This window comes from Thalassophryne amazonica, chromosome 2 (genome assembly GCF_902500255.1).
Source record: "Thalassophryne amazonica chromosome 2, fThaAma1.1, whole genome shotgun sequence".
Classification (NCBI taxonomy): Eukaryota; Metazoa; Chordata; class Actinopteri; order Batrachoidiformes; family Batrachoididae; genus Thalassophryne; species Thalassophryne amazonica.
In genome coordinates, this window is record NC_047104.1 from 70,810,694 (window position 1) to 70,834,419 (window position 23,726).

At 42.5% G+C, this 23,726-nt stretch overlaps 1 protein-coding gene across 1 annotated transcript in view; it reads right to left on the reverse strand.

Annotated features, from left to right (window-relative positions):
- abcb10 (ATP-binding cassette, sub-family B (MDR/TAP), member 10) overlaps positions 1-23,341 on the reverse strand; it is an 80,315-nt gene extending 56,974 nt beyond the window's left edge. Inside the window, exons 1-4 of the mRNA XM_034187631.1 lie at positions 22,488-23,341; positions 14,763-14,969; positions 11,884-12,086; positions 6,069-6,203 (exon numbers count right to left, since the gene is read on the reverse strand). Of these exons, the coding sequence (XP_034043522.1) occupies positions 6,069-6,203; positions 11,884-12,086; positions 14,763-14,969; positions 22,488-22,821 (879 nt within the window). The 5' untranslated portion in view covers positions 22,822-23,341. The remainder of the gene's footprint in view (positions 1-6,068; positions 6,204-11,883; positions 12,087-14,762; positions 14,970-22,487) is intronic.
- Between the last annotated feature and the right edge of the window lie 385 nt (positions 23,342-23,726).

The window sequence follows — 23,726 nt, forward strand, 5'->3', positions numbered from 1 at the left end:
ACTGTGCCCACCACTGCATGTAAATAAGTGATGGTCTTGTGGTTAAAGCGTTGGTCTAGAGACCAGAGGATCCTTGGTTCAAATCCCAGCCTGACCGGATAATCACTAAGGGTCCTTGGGCAAGGTCCTTAATCCCCTAGTTCAGGGGTCACCAACCCTGTTCCTGGAGGGCCCCTGCCTTGCATGTTTTCTAATTCTCCCTGTTCCACTCCCAGGCAATTAACTCTATCAGGTGTGCTCAGCCAATCCACAGCTGAAAGACACCACTTAAAAAAAAAAAAAATAATAGGTGTGACTTGACCAGGTTGACATGGAAAACATACAGTGCAAACATACAGAGCAAAAATGAACTGCATCCATTTTGGAATAAGGCTGTAACATAAAATGTGGGAAAAAAGGCAGGGGTAGTGGCCAAGTGGTTAGTGCACTTGGTTTCAGTGTGGAAAGTTCCCGATTCAAACCCCACCGCTGGCACATTTCTCCATGTAATGTGGAGTAGCGTCACAAAGGGCATCCGGCGTAAAATCTGTATTAATTCAACATGCAGATCCACCTCGGATTTGCTATGGCGGCCCCAAGTGAAAACAAGGGAGCAGCCGAAGGACAGATGCGGTTTTTGGGGAGCATTTTTTCATGACACGTGGGGACAGCACAACAAGCACTTAAACAAACAAACAAAAAAAATAAATAATTCAGCGTTGCAAAGCAGTTATATCAAGGAAGTGGCGCGCTCCTCATGGGGCCGTGCTTTTTGCTCCGCGGCTCCGGTGTTTCCTAAGGCCCCGTCACACCTTGACGATTTAGCCAGTGTATGCCAACCATAATAAAAAACGCTGGCATAAGTTCAACAAGTTAAGGGTAAGTTTTTTTTTTATAAGTTAAGAGCATGTTGAAGCTCGCTGATGTACGTCCTGATAAACTGAGTTCCTCAAAAAATTTTGGGCATGCTGAAAATTTTCAATGCATGCCAGTGTGTGACTCATACGTCCAGCACATGCTGGACATAAGTTGTAGGTAAGTTATGTGATTGTTGGCACACATTTCTGGTAATTTACTCATAAGTCTAAATCTGTCCATTAATGCTGGCCACTGACTGGCTGAAAGCCGCAGTCCTCATGCAGACAGACTGTTTCATTCACACGGAGTAAATCTGACCTGTTCATTTCAGTCCAATTCACGATCACAGACGGACATGAATCCACATAAAACTCCTGATTTTTGGAAATGACCTCGGAAAATCATTTAATTCCTGGCTGGAAATGTAGCGTTTTAAAGCAAGTCCCTCTGTGTTTTTTTCTGCTGCAGGTGCGTTTCTCATGCCGGTGCTGCGTTCTGAACACACAGAAGCGCTGCAATGATTTAAACTTTTAAAGCACCGTCGCTGTGGTGTGATCATCAGATGACCTGATCGATCGATCAGGGTGATCACGCCTGATTAATGTGCTGTTTAAACATTTAAAGCGCCGTTGCTGTCGGTGATCACCAGACCAACAGATCACACAGCACTTCCTTCAGATCACACCTGATCGCTGTCGACTGGCGCGTTAAAAGTTTAAATCATCACAGAGTTTCATTATTCAGGTCTGTGATAGCCTGATCAGATCATCACAGACCTGATCAGATCCGCTGATCAGGAAGCAGCCGGCACTTTCAACATTTAAAGAGACAGCATTCCATACATTCACGGCAGCGTTTCCTACAGCCAGTCCATTCATCTGCATTCTGTACACAATGAAAATGGTCTGGAATGAAACTGGGCTGTCAGCAGACGCTGAATAATCGTCAAGGTGTGACAGCTACATGCATTTATTACACGTACAACAGCTTGTGCCAGCGTTTTTAATACGGAAGGCATACGCTGGCTAGATTGTCAAGGTGTGACAGGGCCTTGACAGAGCAAAGTCCACATAGGATCCAGCAGAACCACAACTCTGCGCCACATTTCTCTGCGGATTCATCCAACGAATGAGGCAGGCAGCTAGTTAATGAAATAAAAGGCGTTTGAAAGCGGACAGACAGGGAGGAACAACAGGTTTGAATCTCACCGGAGAGGACAGGAGCTCCATTCACATTTCTAGCTGAAGTGACTTGAATCTGACTTTTTTTTAATGTGCCTGCAAGAGTGTGTGTTATCCAATTTTTACAGTAATTTTCCAGCATCTGGTAACTCTTTTTGTTGTCATGTACACTGAAAATGCAATAATAATAATAATGAAATTTAAAATGAGGTTTATCAAATCAATTTTACTTATATAGCGCCAAATCACAACAAACAGTCACCCCAAGGGGCTTTATATTGTAAGGCAAAAGCCATACAATAATTACAGAAAAACCCCAACGGTCAAAACGACCCCCTGTGAGCAAGCACTTGGTGACAGTGGGAAGGAAAACTCCCTTCTAACAGGAAGAAACCTCCAGCAGAACCAGGCTCAGGGAGGGGCAGTCTTCTGCTGGGACTGGTTGGGGCTGAGGGGAGAGAATCAGGAAAAAGACATGCTGTGGAAGAGAGCAGAGATCAATCACCAATGATTAAAAGCAGAGTGGTGCATACAGAGCAAAAAGAGGTGAATAAAAAGAAACACTGGGTGCATCATGGGAAACCCCCCAGCAGTCTAAGTCTATAGCAGCATAACTAAGGGATGGTTCAGGGTCACCTGATCCAGCCCTAACTATAAGCTTTTCAAAAAGGAAAGTTTTAACCTTAATCTTAAAAGTAGAGAGGGTGTCTGTCTCCCTAATGCGAATTGGGAGCTGGTTCCACAGGAGAGGAGCCTGAAAGCTGAAGGCTCTGCCTCCCATTCTACTCTTACAAACCCTAGGAACTACAAGTAAGTCTGCAGTCTGAGAGTGAAGCACTCTATTGGGGTGATATGGTACTATGAGGTCCCTAAGATAAGACGGGACCTGATTATTCAAAACCTTATAAGTAAGAAGAAGAATTTTAAATTCTATTCTGGAATTAACAGGGAGCCAATGAAGAGAAGCCAATATGGGTGAAATATGCTCTCTCCTTCTAGTCCCTGTCAGTACTCTAGCTGCAGCATTTTGAATTAACTGAAGGCTTTTCAGGGAACTTTTAGGACAACCTGATAATAATGAATTACAATAGTCCAGCCTAGAAGAAATAAATGCATGAATTAGCTTTTCAGCATCACTCTGAGACAAGACTTTTCTAATTTTAGAGATATTACGCAAATGCAAAAAAGCAGTCCTACATATTTGATTAATATGCGCATTGAAGGACATATCCTGATCAAAAATGACTCCAAGATTTCTCACAGTATTACTGGAGGTCAGGGTAATGCCATCCAGAGTAAGGATCTGGTTAGACACCATGTTTCTAAGATTTGTGGGGCCAAGTACAATCACTTCAGTTTTATCTGAATTTAAAAGCAGGAAATTAGAGGTCATTCATGTCTTTATGTCTGAAAGACATTCCTGCAGTTTAACTAATTGGTGTGTCCCCTCTGGCTTCATGGATAGATAAAGCTGGGTATCATCTGCGTAACAATGAAAATTTAAGCAATGCTTTCTAATAACACTGCCTAAGGGAAGCATGTATAAAGTGAATAAAATCGGTCCTAGCACAGAACCTTGTGGAACTCCATAATTAACCTTAGTCCGTGAAGAAGACTCCCCATTTACATGAACAAATTGTAATCTATTAGATAAATATGATTCAAACCACTGCAGCGCAGTGCCTTTAATACCTATGGCATGCTCTAATCTCTGTAATAAAATTTTATGGTCAACAGTATCAAAAGCTGCACTGAGGTCTAACAGGATGAGCACAGAGATGAGTCCACTGTCTGAGGCCATAAGAAGATCATTTGTAACCTTCACTAATGCTGTTTCTGTACTATGATGAATTCTGAAACCTGACTGAAACTCTTCAAATAGACCATTCCTCTGCAGATGATCAGTTAGCTGTTTTACAACTACCCTTTCAAGAATTTTTGAGAGAAAAGGAAGGTTGGAGATTGGCCTATAATTAGCTAAGATAGCTGGGTCAAGTGATGGCTTTTTAAGTAATGGTTTAATTACTACCACCTTAAACGTCTGGGGTACATAGCCAACTAATAAAGATAGATTGATCATATTTAAGATCGAAGCATTAATTAACGGTAGGGCTTCCTTGAGCAGCCTGGCAGGAATGGGGTCTAATAGACATGTTGATGGTTTGGAGGAAGTGACTAATGAAAGTAACTCAGACAGAACAATCAGAGAGAAAGAGTCTAACCAAATACCAGCATTACTGAAAGCAGCCAAAAGATAATGATATGTCTTTGGGATGGTTATGAGTAATTTTTTCTCTAATAGTTAAAATTTTATTTGCAAAGAAAGTCATGAAGTCATTACTAGTTAAAGTTAAAGGAATACTCGGCTCAATACAGCTCTGACTCTTTGTCAGCCTGGCTACAGTGCTGAAAAGAAACCTGGGGTTGTTCTTATTTTCTCCAATTAGTGATGAATAGTAAGATGTCCTAGCTTTACGGAGGGCTTTTTTATAGAGCAACAGACTCTTTTTCCAGGCTAAATGAAGATCTTCTAAACTGAGACGCCATTTCCTCTCCAGCTTACGGGTTATCTGATTTAAGTGCGAGTTTGTGGGTTATTCCATGGAGTCAGGCACTTCTGATTTAAGGCTCTCTTTTTCAGAGGAGCTACAGCATCCAAAGTTGTGCTCAATGAGGATGTAAAGCTATTGACAAGATAATCTATCTCACTCACAGACTTTAGGTAGCTACTCTGCACTGTGTTGGTATATGGCATTGAAGAACATAGCAAAGAAGGAATCATATCCTTAAACCTAGTTACAGCGCTTTCAGAAAGCCTTCTCCTGTAATGAAACTTATTCCCCACTGCTGGGTAGTCCATTAAAGTAAATGTAAATGTTATTAAGAAATGATCAGACAAAAAGGGGTTTTCAGGGAATATGTTAAGTCTTCAATTTCTATGCCATATATCAGAACAAGATCTAAAGTGTGGCTAAGGTGGTGGGTGGGCTCATTTACATTTTAAGCGAAGCCAATTGAGTCTAATAATAGATTAAATGCAGTGTTGAGGCTGTCATTCTCAGCATCTATGTGGATGTTAAAATCACCCACTATAATTATCTTGTCTGCTAATCCTCCACCTCGACCCGTGCTTCGAGCATTCTGACAGTTAGTGTGACTCGGGGGTATTGACTCATTTAAACTAACATATTCATCCTGCTGTAACCAGGTTTCTGTAAGGCAGAATAAATCAATATGTTGATCAATTATTATATAATTTACTAACAGGGACTTAGAAGAGAGAGACCTAATATTTAATAAACTACATTTAACTGTTTTAGTCTGTGGTGCAGTTGAAGGTGCTATATTATTTTTTCTTTTGGAATTTTTATGCTTAAACAGATTTTTGCTGGTTATTGGTGGTCTGGGAGCAGGCACAGTCTCTACGGGGATGGGGTATTGGGGGGATGGCAGGGGGAGAGAAGCTGCAGAGAGGTGTGTAAGACTACAACTTTATCTTCATAATTAACTGGTTTATTTGATGGAGAAAAAGAGTGACATTTGATTTCATTTGCATGGGAATACTAGTGACATTTCAGTTTAGTTTTAAGGGCAAACACTACATGATCAAATTTCTGTCAAACCTAAAATGATTGCAGATTAGTTAATGCTAAGTAATTGCACATTTAGCTTAATATTCAAGCTAAATATTTAACTAAATGTTGAGACAAATATTCACCTTATTAAAAAGAGCTAATTGTTCCTCCCTGAAAGACAGATTAATAAAGTGTCTAATGACAGACATTAGGCATGTAAGGGCGTGTTTATTCAAATTTGCAATTCATGGATGTTTTGTTTAAGAGTTGTATTGTAGCCTGCGGTCTTTTGATATCAATATCAACTGCAATTTCGGGGGCACTTCTAAAATATTAAAAATAATCATTAAATAAATGGCTGTTTGTGCAAAATTTTGTGGGCTTTTTTATATATATATATATATATATATATATATATTTTTTTTTTTTTTTTTTTTTTCAGCTGGATCTTAACCACTATTTGTGTGTGCTGTACCTGTGTGGCGTGTGCCAGTGTGTCCTGTGTGTGCCTGGAGATGTTGCGTAGGTATCTGCCATAAAGCACCGCAAGACAGGCCACAGGGAGTACAATCAGCAGGACAAAGCTGGCCAGACTGGGGGAGACGTAGAACTAGGATCAGAAAGAAAAACTGTTGTTAGTGAGAAAGGAAAGAACACACAGGAAAGGACAAAGGAGAGAGAACAGGAAGATAAAACAGGCCGTAACAATAAACTTCAGTAATTTCTCTGAAAAGTCATTACAACTACAAATCATTCCATTTCCTTGTGTGTAAAATGTCTAAGATAAGCAGGTACAGTGTCGTATGAATTCCATACTCCGATGACATCTGAACATTCTTTTTTGATAGATAAATAAATAAAAGTAGCGGTTGAAGTTGTTGGTCTGATGGTAAAAATCTTTGCATCATGTGCTCAGATTACAGCTCAGGGTGTGGACATAGTCTTACTACAAAAGCATACAAAGCAGGAACCTGTTTTTACCACATTCCTACAACACAGTGACAAACCAGTGTGTCAAGGTCCCAAGACATGAAGAAAAGTACTTCCTCAAATGAATACCACAATATGTGCTTAATTGTAACATCTTAGATCACATTTCTCATTTGTGCCAGTTTACAAAATTCAAGATGATATAAATTTAACTTTTGTCAGTTCTTGTCAAAGCAACAGATATTTGATTATAATCTCAATAAACTCATCATAGTACTCAACACAGTTTAAGTCATAAAAGCAAACTCCAAAACTTTATTTTTGATTTATTAAATATGAATGATGTGCTGCTTTTTTCTGTTTTACATCACAGTATTCTGAAGCTTGTTGGACTGTCAGTCAAATCAAGAAGTTATTTGCAAACCTTGCAATTATAATTCTTTTTTTTTTCCAAGCCATTTCCTAAATATTTAAGGGATTCACAAACCTTACTATCCAGCTGCAGGTTGTTTAATACCTCAACTCAAAGTGTGTATTTGATACTAAATTACGATCCAATACACCATTCAAGTGATGTGCTGGTGTTGCATCACCACACTACAGAACGGCATTGGTTCCTGATTAACAATAATCCTCAAAGACCACGGGTCCATCCCTCCATCCCCACGTCCCAAAAGTAGCCATCTGTCTGTTGCAGCCAGGTGATAGGTGGCCGTCCCTTTGGCCTTTTCTGGTTTCTGGGATCCTCCACAGTGAGGTACCTGCACGTTAACTCACGCCCAGAAAAATGTGTCACATAGCCATACTAATTTGTTGTTGCAGGTAATTAAACACTAATAAACAGATGGTTGTGAATGCTATATTCCATTTATGCTAAGAAAACACCTCTAAATACAACCAATTTCACTCCATGTTCGTGATGCATCACAAAAAGTAAATTAATCTATGATTCGTGATACCATTACAAAGAGGTGGTGCATTTCGTGATGGAGCACTAATTAATTTTGTGACATGACACGGGGCGGGGAATGGTATGGTTATAGTTAGGGGTTACGGTTAAAAATAGTAAATTTAAAAAACCGAGTCACAAAAATGTGACTCATTTCGTGAGCACAAAAGGAGCACAAAAAAAAAAAAGAAAAAAAGCGTGAGACTGGGCTCCCTAAATCCTACACAATGTAGTTTTAAATATCAACCCCAGTTCCATTGAAGTTGGGACGTGTGAAAAATCCATCGGTTTCCTCTGAGAACCATGGCCTCAGATTTAGAGGTGCTGATCCTCATCCCAGCCGCTTCACACTCAGCTGCGAACCGATCCAGTGAGTGTTGAGGTCACCGGCCGATGAAGCCAACAGGACCACATCATCTGCAAAAAGCAGTGATGAGACCCTGAGCCCACCAAACTGGAAACCCTCCTCCCCCCGACTACGCCTCGATATCCTGTCCATGAATATCATAAACAGGATTGGTGACAAGGCGCAGCCCTGGCGGAGGCCAACCTCCACCTGAAAACAAGTCCGACTTTACTGCCAAGCACCCGAACACAGCTCTCGTTTTGTGAGTACAGAGACTGGATGTGCCTGAGAAGGGAACCCCTCCACTCCGATCCAGAACCACTCTCCTTGATAGGGGTAATGTTCAAACTGATAATCGTTATTGTTTTGTGCAAATATTTGCTCATTTGAAATGGATGCCTGCAACATGTTTCAAAAAAAGCTGGGACAGTGGTATGTTTACCACTGTGTTACATCATCTTTACTTCTAACAACACTCAATAAGCATTTGGGAACTGAGGACACTAATTGTTGAAGCTTTGTAGATGGAATTCTTTCCGATTCTTGCTTGATGTACGACTTCAGTTTTTCAACAGTCCGGGGTCTCTGTTGTCACATTTTGCGCTTCATAATGTGCCACACATTTTCAATGGGTGACAGGTCTGGACTGCCGGCAGGCCAGTCTAGTACCCGCACTCTTTTACGATGAAGCCACGCTGGTGTAACGTGCAGAATGTGGCTTGGCATTGTCTTGCTGAAATAAGCAGGGACATTCCTGAAAAAGACGTTGCTTGGATGCACCATGTGTTGCTCCAAAACCTGGATGTACCTTTCAGCATTGATGGTGCCATCACAGATGTGTAAGCTGCCCATGCCATGGGCACTAACACACCCCCATACCATCACAGATGCTGGCTACTGAACTTTGCACTGGTAACAGTCTGGATGGTCTTTTTCCTCTTTCATCCAGAGGACACGACGTCCATGATTTCCAAAAACAATTTGAAAATGTGGACTCATCAGACGACAGCACACTTTCCACTTTGCATCTGTCCATTTCAAATGAGATCGGGCCCAGAGAAGGCGGCGGCGTTTTCTGGATGTTGTTGATGTATGGCTTTTGCTTCGCATGGTACAGTTTTAACTTGCTCTTGTACATATAGCGATGAACTGTGTTAACTGACAATGGTTTTCTGAAGTGTTCCTGAGCCCACACGGTAAGATACTTTACACAATGATGTCAGTTTTTAATGCAGCGCCGCCTGAGGGATCGAAGGTCACGGGCATTCAATGTTGGTTTTTGGTCTTGCCGCTTACGTGTATTTGATAGAATCTCTAAAGTCCTTGCAACTGAACGTTGAGAAACGTTCTGAAACTGTTGGACTATTTTTCACGCAGTTCACAAAGTGGTGATCCTCACCCCATCTTGGCTTGTTAACGGCTGAGACTTTTGGGGATGCTCCTTTTATACCCAATTATGACACTCACCTGTTTCCAATTAGGTGTTCCTTGAGGATTCATCAACTTTCCCAGTCTTTTGTTGCCCCGTCCCAACTTTTTGAAACAATGTTGCAGGCAATCCATTCATGAGCAATGAGCAAATATTTGCACAGAAACAACAAAGTCTATCAGTTTGAACATTAATATCTTGTCTTTGTGGTGTATTCAATTAAATATAGGTTGAAGAGGATTTCAAATCATTGTATTCTGTGTTATTTACCTTTTATGCAACGTCCCAACTTCACTGGAATTGGGGTTGTACTTTACCTGCATGGAAGTACCATAGAAGGAATTGTCACAATGTACAAATTCAGAAAATGCATGTACAAAATCAGCGATTTATATAGGGTGTCTAAAAAGAAGTACCCAACGTACTCTGAATATGAATACCAGGAAATGGTTTTACTGGAAAGTAATGGGCGGTTTTCTCATTTCAGGAACCTAAAGTGTGTTCTGCAAGACATTAACCTCTTAAACCGAGAGTCCCCAAATTTTGGCTCACACAGACCTGTTAATTTTTCTTTAAGAAGCCCTCTTATTCTGCACTCTTTACCTGCATTAATTGCACCTGTTTGAACTTGTTACCTGTATAAAAGACACCTGTTCACACACTCAATCAATCACACCTCCAACCTGTCACCAAAGCCAAGACCAAAGAGCTGTCTAAGGACACCAGGGACAAAACTGTAGACCTGCACAAGGCTGGGATGGACTACAGGACAACAGGCAAGCAGCTTGGTAGAGACAACAACTGTTATGATTATTTATTATAAAGTGGAAGAAACACAAGAGGACTGTCAATCCTCCCTCGGTCTGGGATTCCATGCAGATCTCACTTTGTGGGGTAAAGGATGATTCTGAGAAAGCTCAGAACTACACAGGAGGACCTGGGAAATGACCTGAAGAGAGCTGGGACCACAGTCACAAAGATTACATTAGTAACACATGATGCTGTCATGGTTTAAAATCCTGCAGGGCAGCAAGGTCCCCCTGCTCAAGCCAGCACATGTCCAGGCCCGTTTGAAGTTCACACAGTGACCATCTGGATGATCCAGAGGAGGCATGGGAGAAGGTCATGGTGTCAGATGAGACCAGAAGAGAGCTTTTTGGAAATCAATTCCACTTACCATGTTTTAGAGGATGAGAACAACCCCAAGAAAACCATCCCAACCGGAAGCATGGGGTGGAAACATCATACTCCTGGGGGTGCTCTTCTGCCAAAGGGGACAGGACGACTGCACCGTATTGAAGGGAGGACGGATGGGGTCATGTATGTGATATTTTGGCAAACAACCTCCTTCCCTCAGTAAGGGCATTAAAGATGGATCATGGCTGGGTCTTCCAGCATGACAAAATGACCCCAAACACACAGCCAGGGCAACTAAGGAGGGCTCCATAAGAAGCATTTCAAGGTCCTGGAGTGGCCTGGCCAGTCTCCAGACCTGAACTCAATAGAAATCTTTGGAGGGAGCTGAAACTCCAAACCTAAAAGATTTGGAGGAGATCTGTATGGAGGAGTGGACCAAATCCCTGGCTGCAGTGTGTGAAAACTTGGTCCGACAGGCATGAAAAAACTCACATGCGCACGAAGGTTCCAAGCTTGGCTGATGCAATCACACGTGATTCAAATCCATATGGTTTTTTGCAAAAAATAAGAAGTACGATACTTTTTGGACAGACCTCGTATTTTCCTCACTGTACACTTATTATACATCAAAATGTCAAGCAAAGTCTCCTCTACAAAAGTATCCACTTCAATCACATATCAACTAACCACAGCTGAAACACCAAGCAAATAAAGACATAAATTGGAATTCATTTTTTGGGGAAAAAAACCCTCAATTACTCCTACCAAGTATTATTTACTTTAAATTTTTTTGCATCCACAACATCCCCTAGGACCTGTCTTTTAGCTGATCCAAACTTTTGCATTTTTGACCTTGTACAAGCTGAGAAATAAATCATAATGTATGGGTATGTGATTTTGGTGAAATAGGCTCAAGGGCTTAAGGGGTTACAGTCCAGAAAAAAAATGCCGCAGTTAACCCTAATTCAGAGCACAAAAACTGTCAAGTTCTGTGCAACGCATCCTAAGGACTGACTTGTATCTCTTTCCATACAAAATTCAGTCTCAGACCAAACTAACTCTCCAGCAAATGGCAAGGAGACTTGAATTTTCTAGGTGGTTTTCTGGAAAATTGGAGAGGCATGATTTGTTTCTTAGGAAACTTTAGATGAGGAGGTTACATTGATCATGTGGGTAAAGATAAAGAGTTAAAACATCAAAAAGGAAAGACTGAACTAAAAGCTGTGCATTGGGAAGAAAAAATACACACTTTGGCCACATAGTCCATGCAGAAAATGTCTGATAATGTTGATTAGTTTTCTGTGCTGTCAAATACTTTTGGGTACATTTTTTGAGACACCCTATATATCTTGTATCTAATTGTGTCTTTAACCTACTGTAATTGTGGTGAGATTAAAAAGAGTTTAGTTACAGTAGTTGTGTAATATGGCAACATTCAGTTTCAAATCAAACAAAAACCAGGCACCTGGTGGTTGTCATCCAAACCCCTGAACACTCACCATCATGCTGACACCACCACCTGCCTGAGCCACAGCTCTCAGGCCGTCCGACAGGTTGAGGGTGACTGAACGACCCACCACAGCTGTGTCAGCAGAGAGGCGGTTGATGAGCTCTCCAGTCCTATTCTTGTCAAAAAATGCTACTTCCTGTCTAAGTATAGAAGAGAAGACAGCGGCACGGAGATTCCGAACAATCTGTTGTCCTGGACAGCAGAACAAGAGACAACATAGAGGAAGATAAAGATCAGAACTGGAATATTGCAATGAAATAATTGGATATAATAATTGGAAATAATAATTACTCAGGAAAAAAAACACTACATAATGTTTATTTTTTTAACCAATGTAGGTACCTGCAGATAGTTCACAATATTTTTGGAAAACACTCTATTCTCTGGGAATGTACGATGAATAGTCATTAACTTTTTTTAAAGTTAACATCACTATACAGTTAATTAGGGTGTTTTCACACAGTGTCTCTTTTACAACAAACCAAACTCAGCATTCTTTAGGGCCCCGTCACATATAGTGCGAAGTTTGGACGAAGTGCACACTTAGTGCGCATAACGCAAGAATCGTGTGCAAGCCATGTAATGTCGTCCCTGCCTCCAACGCCTCATATACCTGTTGCTACAACTATTTGTGCACACAAGCGCCTGAAAGTCAAAGTGTGCGCTGTGCGATCCCATCGCACCCTCTCGCGGCAGGTGCCGGACAAATTCCAGGTGACACGCACAAACATCTAACACCGCTCGCATGGCACTTAGAAAATGTGTGGCCAGTTGCACTCTTGGCACGACAAGAGACTGCAGGCAATCACTTTCGTACTCGCAGAGAAATTTGTCTAAGTCCCACAAGAGTGTGGCTTTGGTGTGTGCCCTGAGATCACAGGAGGTGTGTCCTCCCACTAAAGCGGATGTTGACATTCAAGCTGGACACCATGTACTGTGTTTGGATGGACAAACAACTGCCAACTGTGACGCGCGTGTGTCTGTTTGCTGTTATCAAGTGGACATAAATACAAACATATATCACTGTGGCGACGTGTTGCAGTGAGCGAGCGTGCACACATGGACAGGCTACTCCCAGGTTGAAACGGGCCGTCAGATCAGAACACGCAGAAGGCGATCTCACTGTCACGTCTCCCGCATGAGCTCTGTTCCACAAGATGCAGTGTCCTGCGGTGTGTCATCCACAAGACACGTGTGCATGTCATTTCATGACTGTATGTCTGTGACCATGGGTCATTTACAGAGAAACAGATGGATCATACTTGTATTGCTCGCTTGATAAATGCGGTGTTTTTATATGATATGTGATTTAAAAATTTTTCTGTAATACTTCCATGTCCTTCCTGATACGAGGCAGATTCCCGCAGCATTCAAAGAACAGCTCCGTAGCTCAGTGGTAAAGTCTCCAACTGGCAACCAGAGCTTTTGGACGGCGCGGGTTTGCGTCCAGTGGGTCATATGTTTTTTTTTTTTTCTCTACATAAGCGGCGTGATGTGGTCCCACATTGTACGGCTGGTTTTTTGTATTTCCTCCACATAAATGGCGCGATGTGTCGCAGTTGGCACTGTGTGTCCCTGCCCGAAAGACACTGGCGCATGCACGAACTCTTGCACTAGGTTCCTGCACGCCTACCCATTGGTGTGTTTCATGGTGCGCTAATTTCGAACTGTTTCGCCGTTTTTGTCCAAACGCCATCCAAACTTCGCACTATGTGTGAAAGGGCCATTAAGTGCAACAAAAGGTGGAATGGTTGAAAAAGAACTTGTGAATTCTCTCTTACGAGGTCTGTTAGAAAAGTATCGTACCTTTTTATTTTTTTCAAAAACTATATGGATTGATTCATATGTTTTTACGTCAGCCAAGCTTGAACCTTCGTGCGCATGCGTGAGTTTTTCCACGCCTGTCGGTTGCGTCATTCGCCTGTGGACAGGCTCTGAGTGAGCACTGGTCCACCCCTCTCGTCGTTGTTTCATTGTGAGGAAATGGCAGAATGATTTGGGCTTTTTTTTTTTTTTTTTTGCCCAGCTCTCCACAATTTCTCTTATACTCACTCGACTGGTAAGCACTGAAAGCCGAGATAGACATGTCCCAACTTGTCCTCTAACACTCCGAAACGGAGGTGTTCCTTTGTCTCGCTTCATCAGCGAATCGGTCGTGACGCGCGAAGCCTTCGCGTGGCTTTCCATGACAAAATCTCTTGTTAAAAGTGAAATCTGCCAGAAAATGGCTGATGTCCAGCTCTTGTGATAACCAGAGAAATTGCACACGACGGTCCCGGCTCCACACAGCGATCCGTTTAGAAATGATGTGGTGGTTTCTGCCTCTCGATGGCGGCTCGGAGCGCGGCGCGCCATTGTGGGCCATCCTTAAAGCTGTAGTAACACTCCTTATTCTCTGTGAAGCCCGTAAAATTTTCACCGAAAGCCAGATACATTTTTCGAATGGTTTCCAGCTGCCTGTCTCTAACAGTTTCTGAAAAAAGTCTGATGGAAAAAAGTCCAAATCATTCCGCCATTTCCTTGCAATAAAACAACGACGAGAGGGGTGGAGCAGTGCTCACTCAAAGCCTGCCCACAGGCGAATGAAGCAACCGACAGGTGTGGAAAAACTCACGCATGCGCACGAAGGTTCAAGCTTGGCTGACGTAAAAACATATGAATCAAATCCATATAGTTTTTGAAAAAAATAAAAAGATACGATACTTTTCTAACAGACCTCGTACAGTTGAGGCCATAAGTCAACAGTGATGTTGTATTTGTGTACCTAGCCTACCTGTGTATAGTAAATCTATTGTGCAGTGTATTTTGTGTTCATTGCTGTTGGCCATGTCTGTGTTTCAGCACACCAACCTTCCATCCTTGTCTCACCTGAAGTCTGCATGAGGTAGACTCTTGCAGCATTGGCTGCTCCGCCACAAAGAAACACTCCCATCAGGAGGATGCACAGTGATTTCAGTGAAGCAGTCATTGTCTCGATGTCTGTTCCAGCACTGTAAATGGTGTCAATCACACGACCCAGGAGGAATGGTGCCGACATGGTTACTGCGCTGGAGACAGCGAGGAAACCGACAGCTCCTGGGTGTAAAACAAAACAAGCAAAAAGACATTGATAAGACAATAGGGGTGATGTGCAGAGCTGTAATGACTAACTACAGAGGAATACAGATTACTAGCGTGTTGCCCGTGGGGATCCACGGGTTCCAGATTGGGTAGTGTTTATCAAATAGGTAACTGACATTTTTCAAGGGTGGTAATAAATTATGCAAAGTTTCTATAATGAGATGGAATGGCGTGTGAGTCCAGAATGTTTTTAGAACCTCAGACCTAAACAGTTTTTTGAAGAACTATTTCCTGTTAATTACGTAATTTTTTATATTAATTTACTGTCTTAATGTATTTATACAATTTTTAGGTTCTTATCATATACACACACTATTATTATTACTTCTATTTTGTCATTTGATTTTTAAATGAGCCACAATGGAAATAAGTGTTTTCACTTTTGTGTGTCATCCATGTATTTTTAATGTATTTACAATCACATTATGTACTTGAATCGAACTTACTAAATAAAATCACACATGCATACATACACGTATACAGATGCCACTTAGCTTTTAATATATAGATGATTTATGGCCCCCTGTTGGAATAGTGTGCGAGTCCAGAATGTAATTACCAACAAACTTAAGATCTCACTACCAAGGAGAAAACCCCCCAGTGCAGCTCCAAAGAAACTTGACAGCACAAAGTTGGAATACAGTGATTACCAGGCCAGAAATCGTTTCTCTCTGCAATGGAACTGGCTTTGCAAAACACCAACTTGGAAGAATTGGATAACATTGAGGAGATATGGGACAAGGTAAAAACAACTGCACACAGCACAGCAAAAGAGGTTTTGGGTATTCAAAAGCGCATGACTCCGGACTGGTTTCAATAACGTCTTGCTGCAAAGAACAAAGCCTACCAACAGTACCTGTCAGAAAACACGACCAGAAGTAAAGCAGTTTTTCTGTCCGCCAAAGGGTACAGAGAATGGGTCATAAAATGAAAGACAGATGGTGGAACAACAAGGCTGAAGAGCTACAAAACCTTGAAGATAAAAATGATTCCCAGGGCCTATTTTCAGCCCTAAAGGCACCCTACCACCCAAGAACTAATGCCACAGCCCCAGTAAAATCTGCTGATGACACGTTACTGACTGACATGAAAGACATCAAAGAGCACTTTGGAATCCTGCTTAACCAACAGGGCACCGCTGTTGAAAATGTTGTCACAATCTTGCATTTCGCCCCACAAAAGAAGAGCTGTGTACTCCAATTACCATGGAAGAGCTGGAGAAGGCACTGAAAGAGACCAGAAGAAGCAAAGCTCCAGGTCAAGATGGCATTCCACCAGAGGTCCTGAAGCAAGGTGGCCAGGCTCTAAAGGACCAACTGCTTGCACTGTACAACACCTGCTGGCAAAAACAACAACTTCCCCAGGATTTTAAAGATGCCCTGATAGACATCATCTACAAAAAGAAGGGAGATCAGAGTGACTGTAGTAACCACGGAGGCATATCTCTTCTATCAAGTATTGGCAAAGTCCTCGCAGAGACCATGCTCAACAGGTTAAAGATACTCTCTGAGAGGATTATTCCAGAAAGCCAGTGTGGCTTCGGAGATGAAAGATCTATAGCAGATATGATATTCTCCCTTTGAACAACTCCAAGAAAAAGCAGCAGAACAACATCAACCCCTGTACATCGTGTCTGTAGACTTCTCAAAGCCTTTGACACTGTCGACACAGAAACACTGTGGAAGGTCCTCCAAGTCTACAGTTGTCCAGAGATGTTTGTCAACATGATCAGGCAGTTTCATGATGGAATGACGGGACGCGTATCGATCGGAAGTGACATCAGTGAGCCTTTCCAGATCAACCATGGCGTTAAACAGGGCTGTGTACTTGCGCCAACACTCTTCACACTCTACCTAGCTGCTGTTCTGGAAACTACGAGGGCTGTCAATAAAGTATAGGTCCTTTTTATTTTTTTTCAAAAACTATATGGATTTCATTCATATGTTTTTACGTCAGACATGCTTGAACCCTCGTGCACATGCGTGAGTTTTTCCACGCCTGTCGGTGATGTCATTCGCCTGTGAGCACTCCTTGTGGGAGGAGTCGTCCAGCCCCTCATCGGAATTCCTTTGTCTGAGAAGTTGCTGAGAGACTGGCGCTTTGTTTGATCAAAATTTTTTCTAAACCTGTGAGGCACATCAAAGTGGACATGGTTTGAAAAACTCAGCTGGTTCTCGGTGAAAATTTTAACGGCTGATGAGATATTTTGAGGTGATACTGTCGCTTTAAGGACGCGCAGCGCTCCCAGGCGCCGTCGTCAGCCTGTTTCAAGCTGAAAACCTCCACTTTCAGGCTCTATTGATCCAGGACGTCCGTGAGAGAACAGAGAAGTTTCAGAAGAAGTCGGTTTCAGCATTTTATACAGATATTCCACTGTTAAAGGAGGTTTTTTTTAATGAAAGACGTGCGGACGGATTGCAGGTCGGCTCGCAGCCAGCGCGACGCTCCGCCACAGGAAAAACACCTCCGTGTTGATAACCATTTGTAAAATCCAGGCGGCTTTTGATGGCTTTCAGTGGAGTGAGTATCTGAGAAATTGTTTAACAGCTGGGCATGTTCCAACTTGTCCTTAAGGCTTCCAACAGAGGTGTTTTTCCTGTGGCGGAGCGCTGCAATCCGTCTGCACGTCTTTCCACTCGGATATTCCTCACAGGTCCAGAAAAAATGTTGATAAAGCAACGCGTGCCGTCTCGAGCAGCGTGTGAAACAAAGGAATTCAGCCGAGAGGGCGGGACCACATCTCACTCAAGGCCTGCCCACAGGGAAATGACGTCACCGACGCGTGAAAAAACTCACGCATGCGCACGAGTGTTCAAGCATGATTGGTGTAATCGCATGTCATTCAATCTGTATAGTAAAAAAAAAAAAAAGGGTTCGGTTTATTGTCTATAGACCTGTATACTGATGATTCTGCTCTGGTTGCCACAGATCCTGCTGACATACCAGAGATTGTTGACCCGATTCCATGCAGCTGGAATGGCAGTTCGGATTAAAGATAAATACTACAAAGACTGAACTACTGTTTCAGCCTCCCCTTGACAGCAATGACCTAAGCAGACCTGACATAACTGTCAGTGGCGAGGTCTTGAGACGTGTCAACAGCTTCACATATCTGGGGAGTACAGTTACCAACAACAACAACAACTCATCAGATGCTGAAACTGAGAGAAGAATACAGTTGGCAACAAAGGCTTTTGTAACCATACATGGACGTCTGTGGTCCCGCCATGACATTAAGCTACAAAGGAAGATTAAAGTGTACAACACTGCTGTGTTGCCGACCCTGTTATATTCAACTGACACCATGACCCTCTATAGACGCCACATCAAAAATATCACTCGAGTCCAGTTGCGTCACTTACGAGCAATCATGCATATCAGGTGGCAAGACAGAATTCCTGATGTGGAGGTGCTGAGCCGAGCTCAGACTGTCAGTGCTGAAGTACTGATCACATCAGCTCAACTGAGATGGGCAGGCTATGTCAGAAGGATACCGGATGAGGGGCTAACCAAAACAGTCTTTTATGGTGAGCTGGCATCTGGAAGACGAAGCAGAGGTGGTCAGAAGCTGCGGTACAAAGACATGCTGAAGCGAAACATGAGGAAGTATAACATCGGCCCTGATACATGGGAAGAACAAGTAGCTCCAACACCACTAGTCCATCACTCATTGTGACTGAAAGTAAGTGCCCGCAGGAATACCAAGCTGCTCACAACAGAAAGCACACACCCCTGACCCAGTCACTGCACCAGTGCAGACGTTTTGCACAGTCCTGCCACTCTAAAGCTGGACTGGCTGCACATGAATGAGCGTGTAAAGTGTAGGCACACCAACCAGTCAACATTGAAAACAATGGACTTTTGATAATTATGTACTTACATTGAGTGTGTGAGTCCACAATGTAATCATCAATGTCCATTGTTCAGTATTGTTAGACAATATCCCTAGTTTCTCCAAAAATATTAGTCCCATCAATGTTCCATTTTGGCAGCATTCATCTTTGACCAAAAACACATACGAGGTCTGTCAATAAAGTATAGGTCCTTTTTATTTTTTTCCAAAAACTATATGGATTTCATTCATATGTTTTTACGTCAGACATGCTTGAACCCTCGTGCGCATGCGTGAGTTTTTCCATGCCTATCGGTGACGTCATTCGTCTGTGAGCACTCCTTGTGGGAGGAGTCGTCCAGCCCCTCATCGGAATTCCTTTGTCTGAGAAGTTGCTGAGAGACTGGCGCTTTGTTTGATCAAAATTTTTTCTAAACCTTTGAGACACATCGAAGTGGACACGGTTCGAAAAATTAAGCTGGTTTTCGGTGAAAATTTTAACGGCTGATGAGAGATTTTGAGGCGATACTGTCGCTTTAAGGACTTCCCACGGTGCGAGACGTCGCTCAGCGCTCTCAGGTGCCGTCGTCAGCCTGTTTCAAGCTGAAAACCTCCACATTTCAGGCTCTATTGATCCAGGACGTCGTGAGAGAACAGAGAAGTTTCAGAAGAAGTCGGTTTCAGCATTTTATCCGGATATTCCACTGTTAAAGGAGATTTTTTTAATGAAAGACGTGCGGGCGGATTGCAGCGTCGGCGCGCAGCCGCTGCGACACTCCGCCACAGGAAAAACACCTCTGTTGGAAGCCTTAAGGACAAGTTGGAACATGTCCAGCTGTTAAACAATTTCTCATATACTCACTCCACTGAAAGCCATCAAAAGCCGCCTGGATTTTACAGATGGTTATCAACACGGAGGTGTTTTTCCTGTGCCACCGCACAGCGCCGGCTGCGTCCCGACGCGCGGACCCATCCGCACGTCTTACATTAAAAAAATCTCCTTTAACAGTGGAATATCCGGATAAAATGCTGAAACCGACTTCTTCTGAAACTTCTCTGTTCTCTCACGACGTCCTGCATCAATAGAGCCTGAAATGTGGAGGTTTTCAGCTTGAAACAGGCTGACAACGGCGCCTGAGAGTGCTGCGCGACGTCTCGCACCGTGGGAAGTCCTTAAAGCGACAGTATCACCTCAAAATCTCTCATCAGCCGTTAAAATTTTCAGTGAAAACCAACTTAATTTTTTGAACCGTGTCCACTTCGATGTGTCTCACAGGTTTACAAAAAATTTTGATCAAACAAAGCGCCAGTCTCTCAGCAACTTCTCAGACAAAGGAATTCTGACGAGGGGCTGGACGACTCCTCCCACAAGGAGTGCTCACAGGCGAATGACGTCACCGACAGGCGTGGAAAAACTCACGCATGCGCACGAGGGTTCAAGCATGTCTGACGTAAAAACATATGAATGAAATCCATATAGTTTTTGAAAAAAATAAAAAGGACCTATACTTTGACAGCCCTCGTATGCATACCAAATGGCAAACGCCAACTCTCCCCAGTTTGTCTGTGATCAAAGTTATACGCACACATACACGCACACAGAGGCCACTTAGCTATTATAGCCACAGCATGATGTTATAGGAAAAAGTAGGCTGAGATGAGAGGAGAAAATCTGTGAACAGCAATATCACAGCTAGCAAACATAAGTGACCAGAGATCCTGTTGGAAAGAACTCTGGATAATATCTAGACATATTTCACACAAAAGTTTTGCTGAATATCTGCTGGACAGATGTGACAACACTCACACAGGTCTACTGTGTCAGTTGTCAGGACTGACATTAGTTACATTTCATTTGGTTTCCCAAAATGAGTCAGTGGGTAACATTTAACAACTCATTGTAAATATGTAAGAGTCTATATGCATATTTCCTACATGGAAGTAAGGGACTACGAGCTCCCAGTTTAAACCTTGTGCAAGCACCCATGTGCATTCCTCCTGTTGTCTGCAAGATCCCACAGTGGAAACTCAGTATATCTGCCAGAGAACTAAACATGCTTTGTAATAATAGCTTTCTAAACAAAGCAAATTTTGTCACATACGTGAAAACTGAAGGAGACTACTAGTCTATGAGCTCAAAGTCAATTATCACATAATTGGTACCACTTAAGGAGACTAAAAAACATTTACAATCCTGCGTCAGCATACCATGGCCAACACAAAAATGTATAACCTTACCACAGTGGCAGCTATAGCCAGGTAGGGGTCAATAAAGACACAAGGGTCAACAATTTAAAACTCTTCCTGCCATACCGCAAAGCAAGAAAAAAAAAATAAAGTCCCTTCAGCTGGTCCCTTGTTTGCACCCAGGGCTACCACAGCAAATGTTGAATTGGCATAAGTTATTAGTCTGATCACAAAGACTCCAAAAAGGTACAGTTTGTACTAACTATGAGTAAATGTTACAGAGTTATAAAAACAGCAATTATAATGACAAAGGTTAATTTTCACACTGTACAAGGCCCAAAAGTGATGCAAATTTTTGGAGCTGACAGGATTCATAAATGTAATAGTTTTGACTGTGTTAAATGCTTGGTTTTCAAAGTAATGGTCAAACAAGGTTAATGTTTATTGGGTAAACATAATGTTATCACATTATGGGTTCAATATGTGACCCCGCAATGTGATAACTAGTCATAACAGACGGTGAACATTTTAAAACCCTATTAACTCAACCAATAATTTGCATCACTTTTTACCAAATTTGAAGCAATTTTAAAGTTTGACCCCTGTAGAAACTGACCTTTGTCACCATTTTTGCTGTTTATACCCCATAACATTCAGTCATTGATAACACAAACTGTACATTTTTGCAATCTTTATGGTCAAATAATGTGATGTACTTCAATATGATTGGGGCAATTTTAAATGCTGACCCCTGTGTAATCCTTCACTGACCCCTACATGACTATAGTTACCATCCTGGGGTGGCACCATTTTGTGGAGGCCATGTTAGTACTGAGGCTGGATTATAAATCAGACCCTCCAGAAATTTTTGATGCTAGAAATTCAACAATTAATTAAACCAATAGTTTCATCTAGCAATCAACTGATCAATATATGTACATGTATATTGGTTAAATTCTTTGTTGCAATCCTGGCATTGCAAATTTCTGGAGGTTCTGGTAAGCGCTGTTTAGTCCCTTTAAGTGGTACCGAAAGGCTGTTTGGTCTGTGGACTATACACCTTTAAGGCCACCTCAAATGGTAAGGAGTGAGACAGGTCATGTTCCCACATTTTCCTTTTTGATCAGGGAATTGATCTGAAGACAAGGCTGAGTGACCAAGCTTTTATTTTTTTAAACCATCAAACAGAAAGATACATGCATCTGCAGAGTTGGTGTCCAAATATTTCTGGACTTGATTGCACCCAATTATGACGCGTGGCTCGAAAAGGTTTGTCAAAACAAAGAAAATAAACAAACAAAAGTGCCTACTGAGTGATTTTTTTGTGATAATTAGGACCTCTTTTTAATTATTTCGACAACAAACTAATGCAAAAAAAAAAAAAAAAAAAAAAAAAAACACCACTGGAACAAACGGTGCCTGTGACACCACGCGATCGTGCACACGCGCTGTACCTGCCAGCCTCCATCTCTCCGAGCGAGCAAAACGCAGGATCCGTTTCGCATCTTCCAGGGGGACTGTGGTCGGACTCTGGCTGCTGTTCGGGTCCGACTGGATCTTCAGAGTCTGGTCCGGTGCGGCCGTCCGTGCTCGACTCGTCAGGGAACGCACGTGAGGACGGACAGGTGCGCGCGGGCTGTAGAGCAGGAGCGCGTGGCGTGCAGGTGGCAGCGGGTACGCCTGGTTAGTGTTGCTCCGCAGCGTGGCGGAGAGAGCCGGGCGGTGCTCCAGCCACAGCACGACGGGCTGTGTTAGCTTGGACACCCCGCGAAATAAAAGCCGCATCATCCAAGCTGTTATCAATAAAACAACGTAGCGTCAAAGAAATGTGAGTATTTTCCTGCGCGTCCAGCCAGTGCTTCCCGATAAAGTCCACGAGTGGAGACACATTAGCCTTAGCAACCCTCCGAGCAGACGGCAGTCAGGTCAGCGTTCCGTATCCATATTCGAGCCATAGTGGGGCGTCTTAATGCACATTTTCAGGTTTAGTGGACCGTTATTGTCTGTGTTATCTGCGCCTGACAGCCGCGTTTAGCCAACATATGCTGGAGTTTATCTCTTATCTCTGCACAGCTACAGCAACACCCTCACTGTCATCATCTGGCTGGAAACGGAAACATGGACGGCAGAAAAACACCCACGTACTACTACAAATAAACCTATCACGGGTTAAATAGCAAAATCTGCAGTAAAAGCAAAAAGTAAAGGTGACCCTGCTTGTTTTACTGAATCCTAGCCTCCAACCAGAAGCAAAACTTTTCCACCCAGACGAAACCAATCACACTCAGATCACACCGAACGAATTTTCTTTTCCTTTTTTCTTCACGTTTCTCCCAACTTTATTTATATGATACTAATGACAGACTGCATAAATGTTATTTCTTATATTAAAGTGAAAAACATAAGAAGATCAAAACTCTAAATCTGCTGCATCACATCACCTTCACACACAAGCACACCTGCAGTGTGCTCAACTATACACTGAGCAATTTGTGGATTTACAGTCTGACATGGATTTGAACCAAAAATCCCTTAGTCTGTTTTTCCAGAGTTTCTCCTCTCAGCCCGCTAAACATCCTTGGGAGTACTCTTTGAACTTATTCCCCATAAGAAAGCTCTTATATTTTATATTGTCTGTACCCTTCATTTGTGCCTCAAGACAATCCTGTCTCAGAGGTCTGCAGACAATTCCT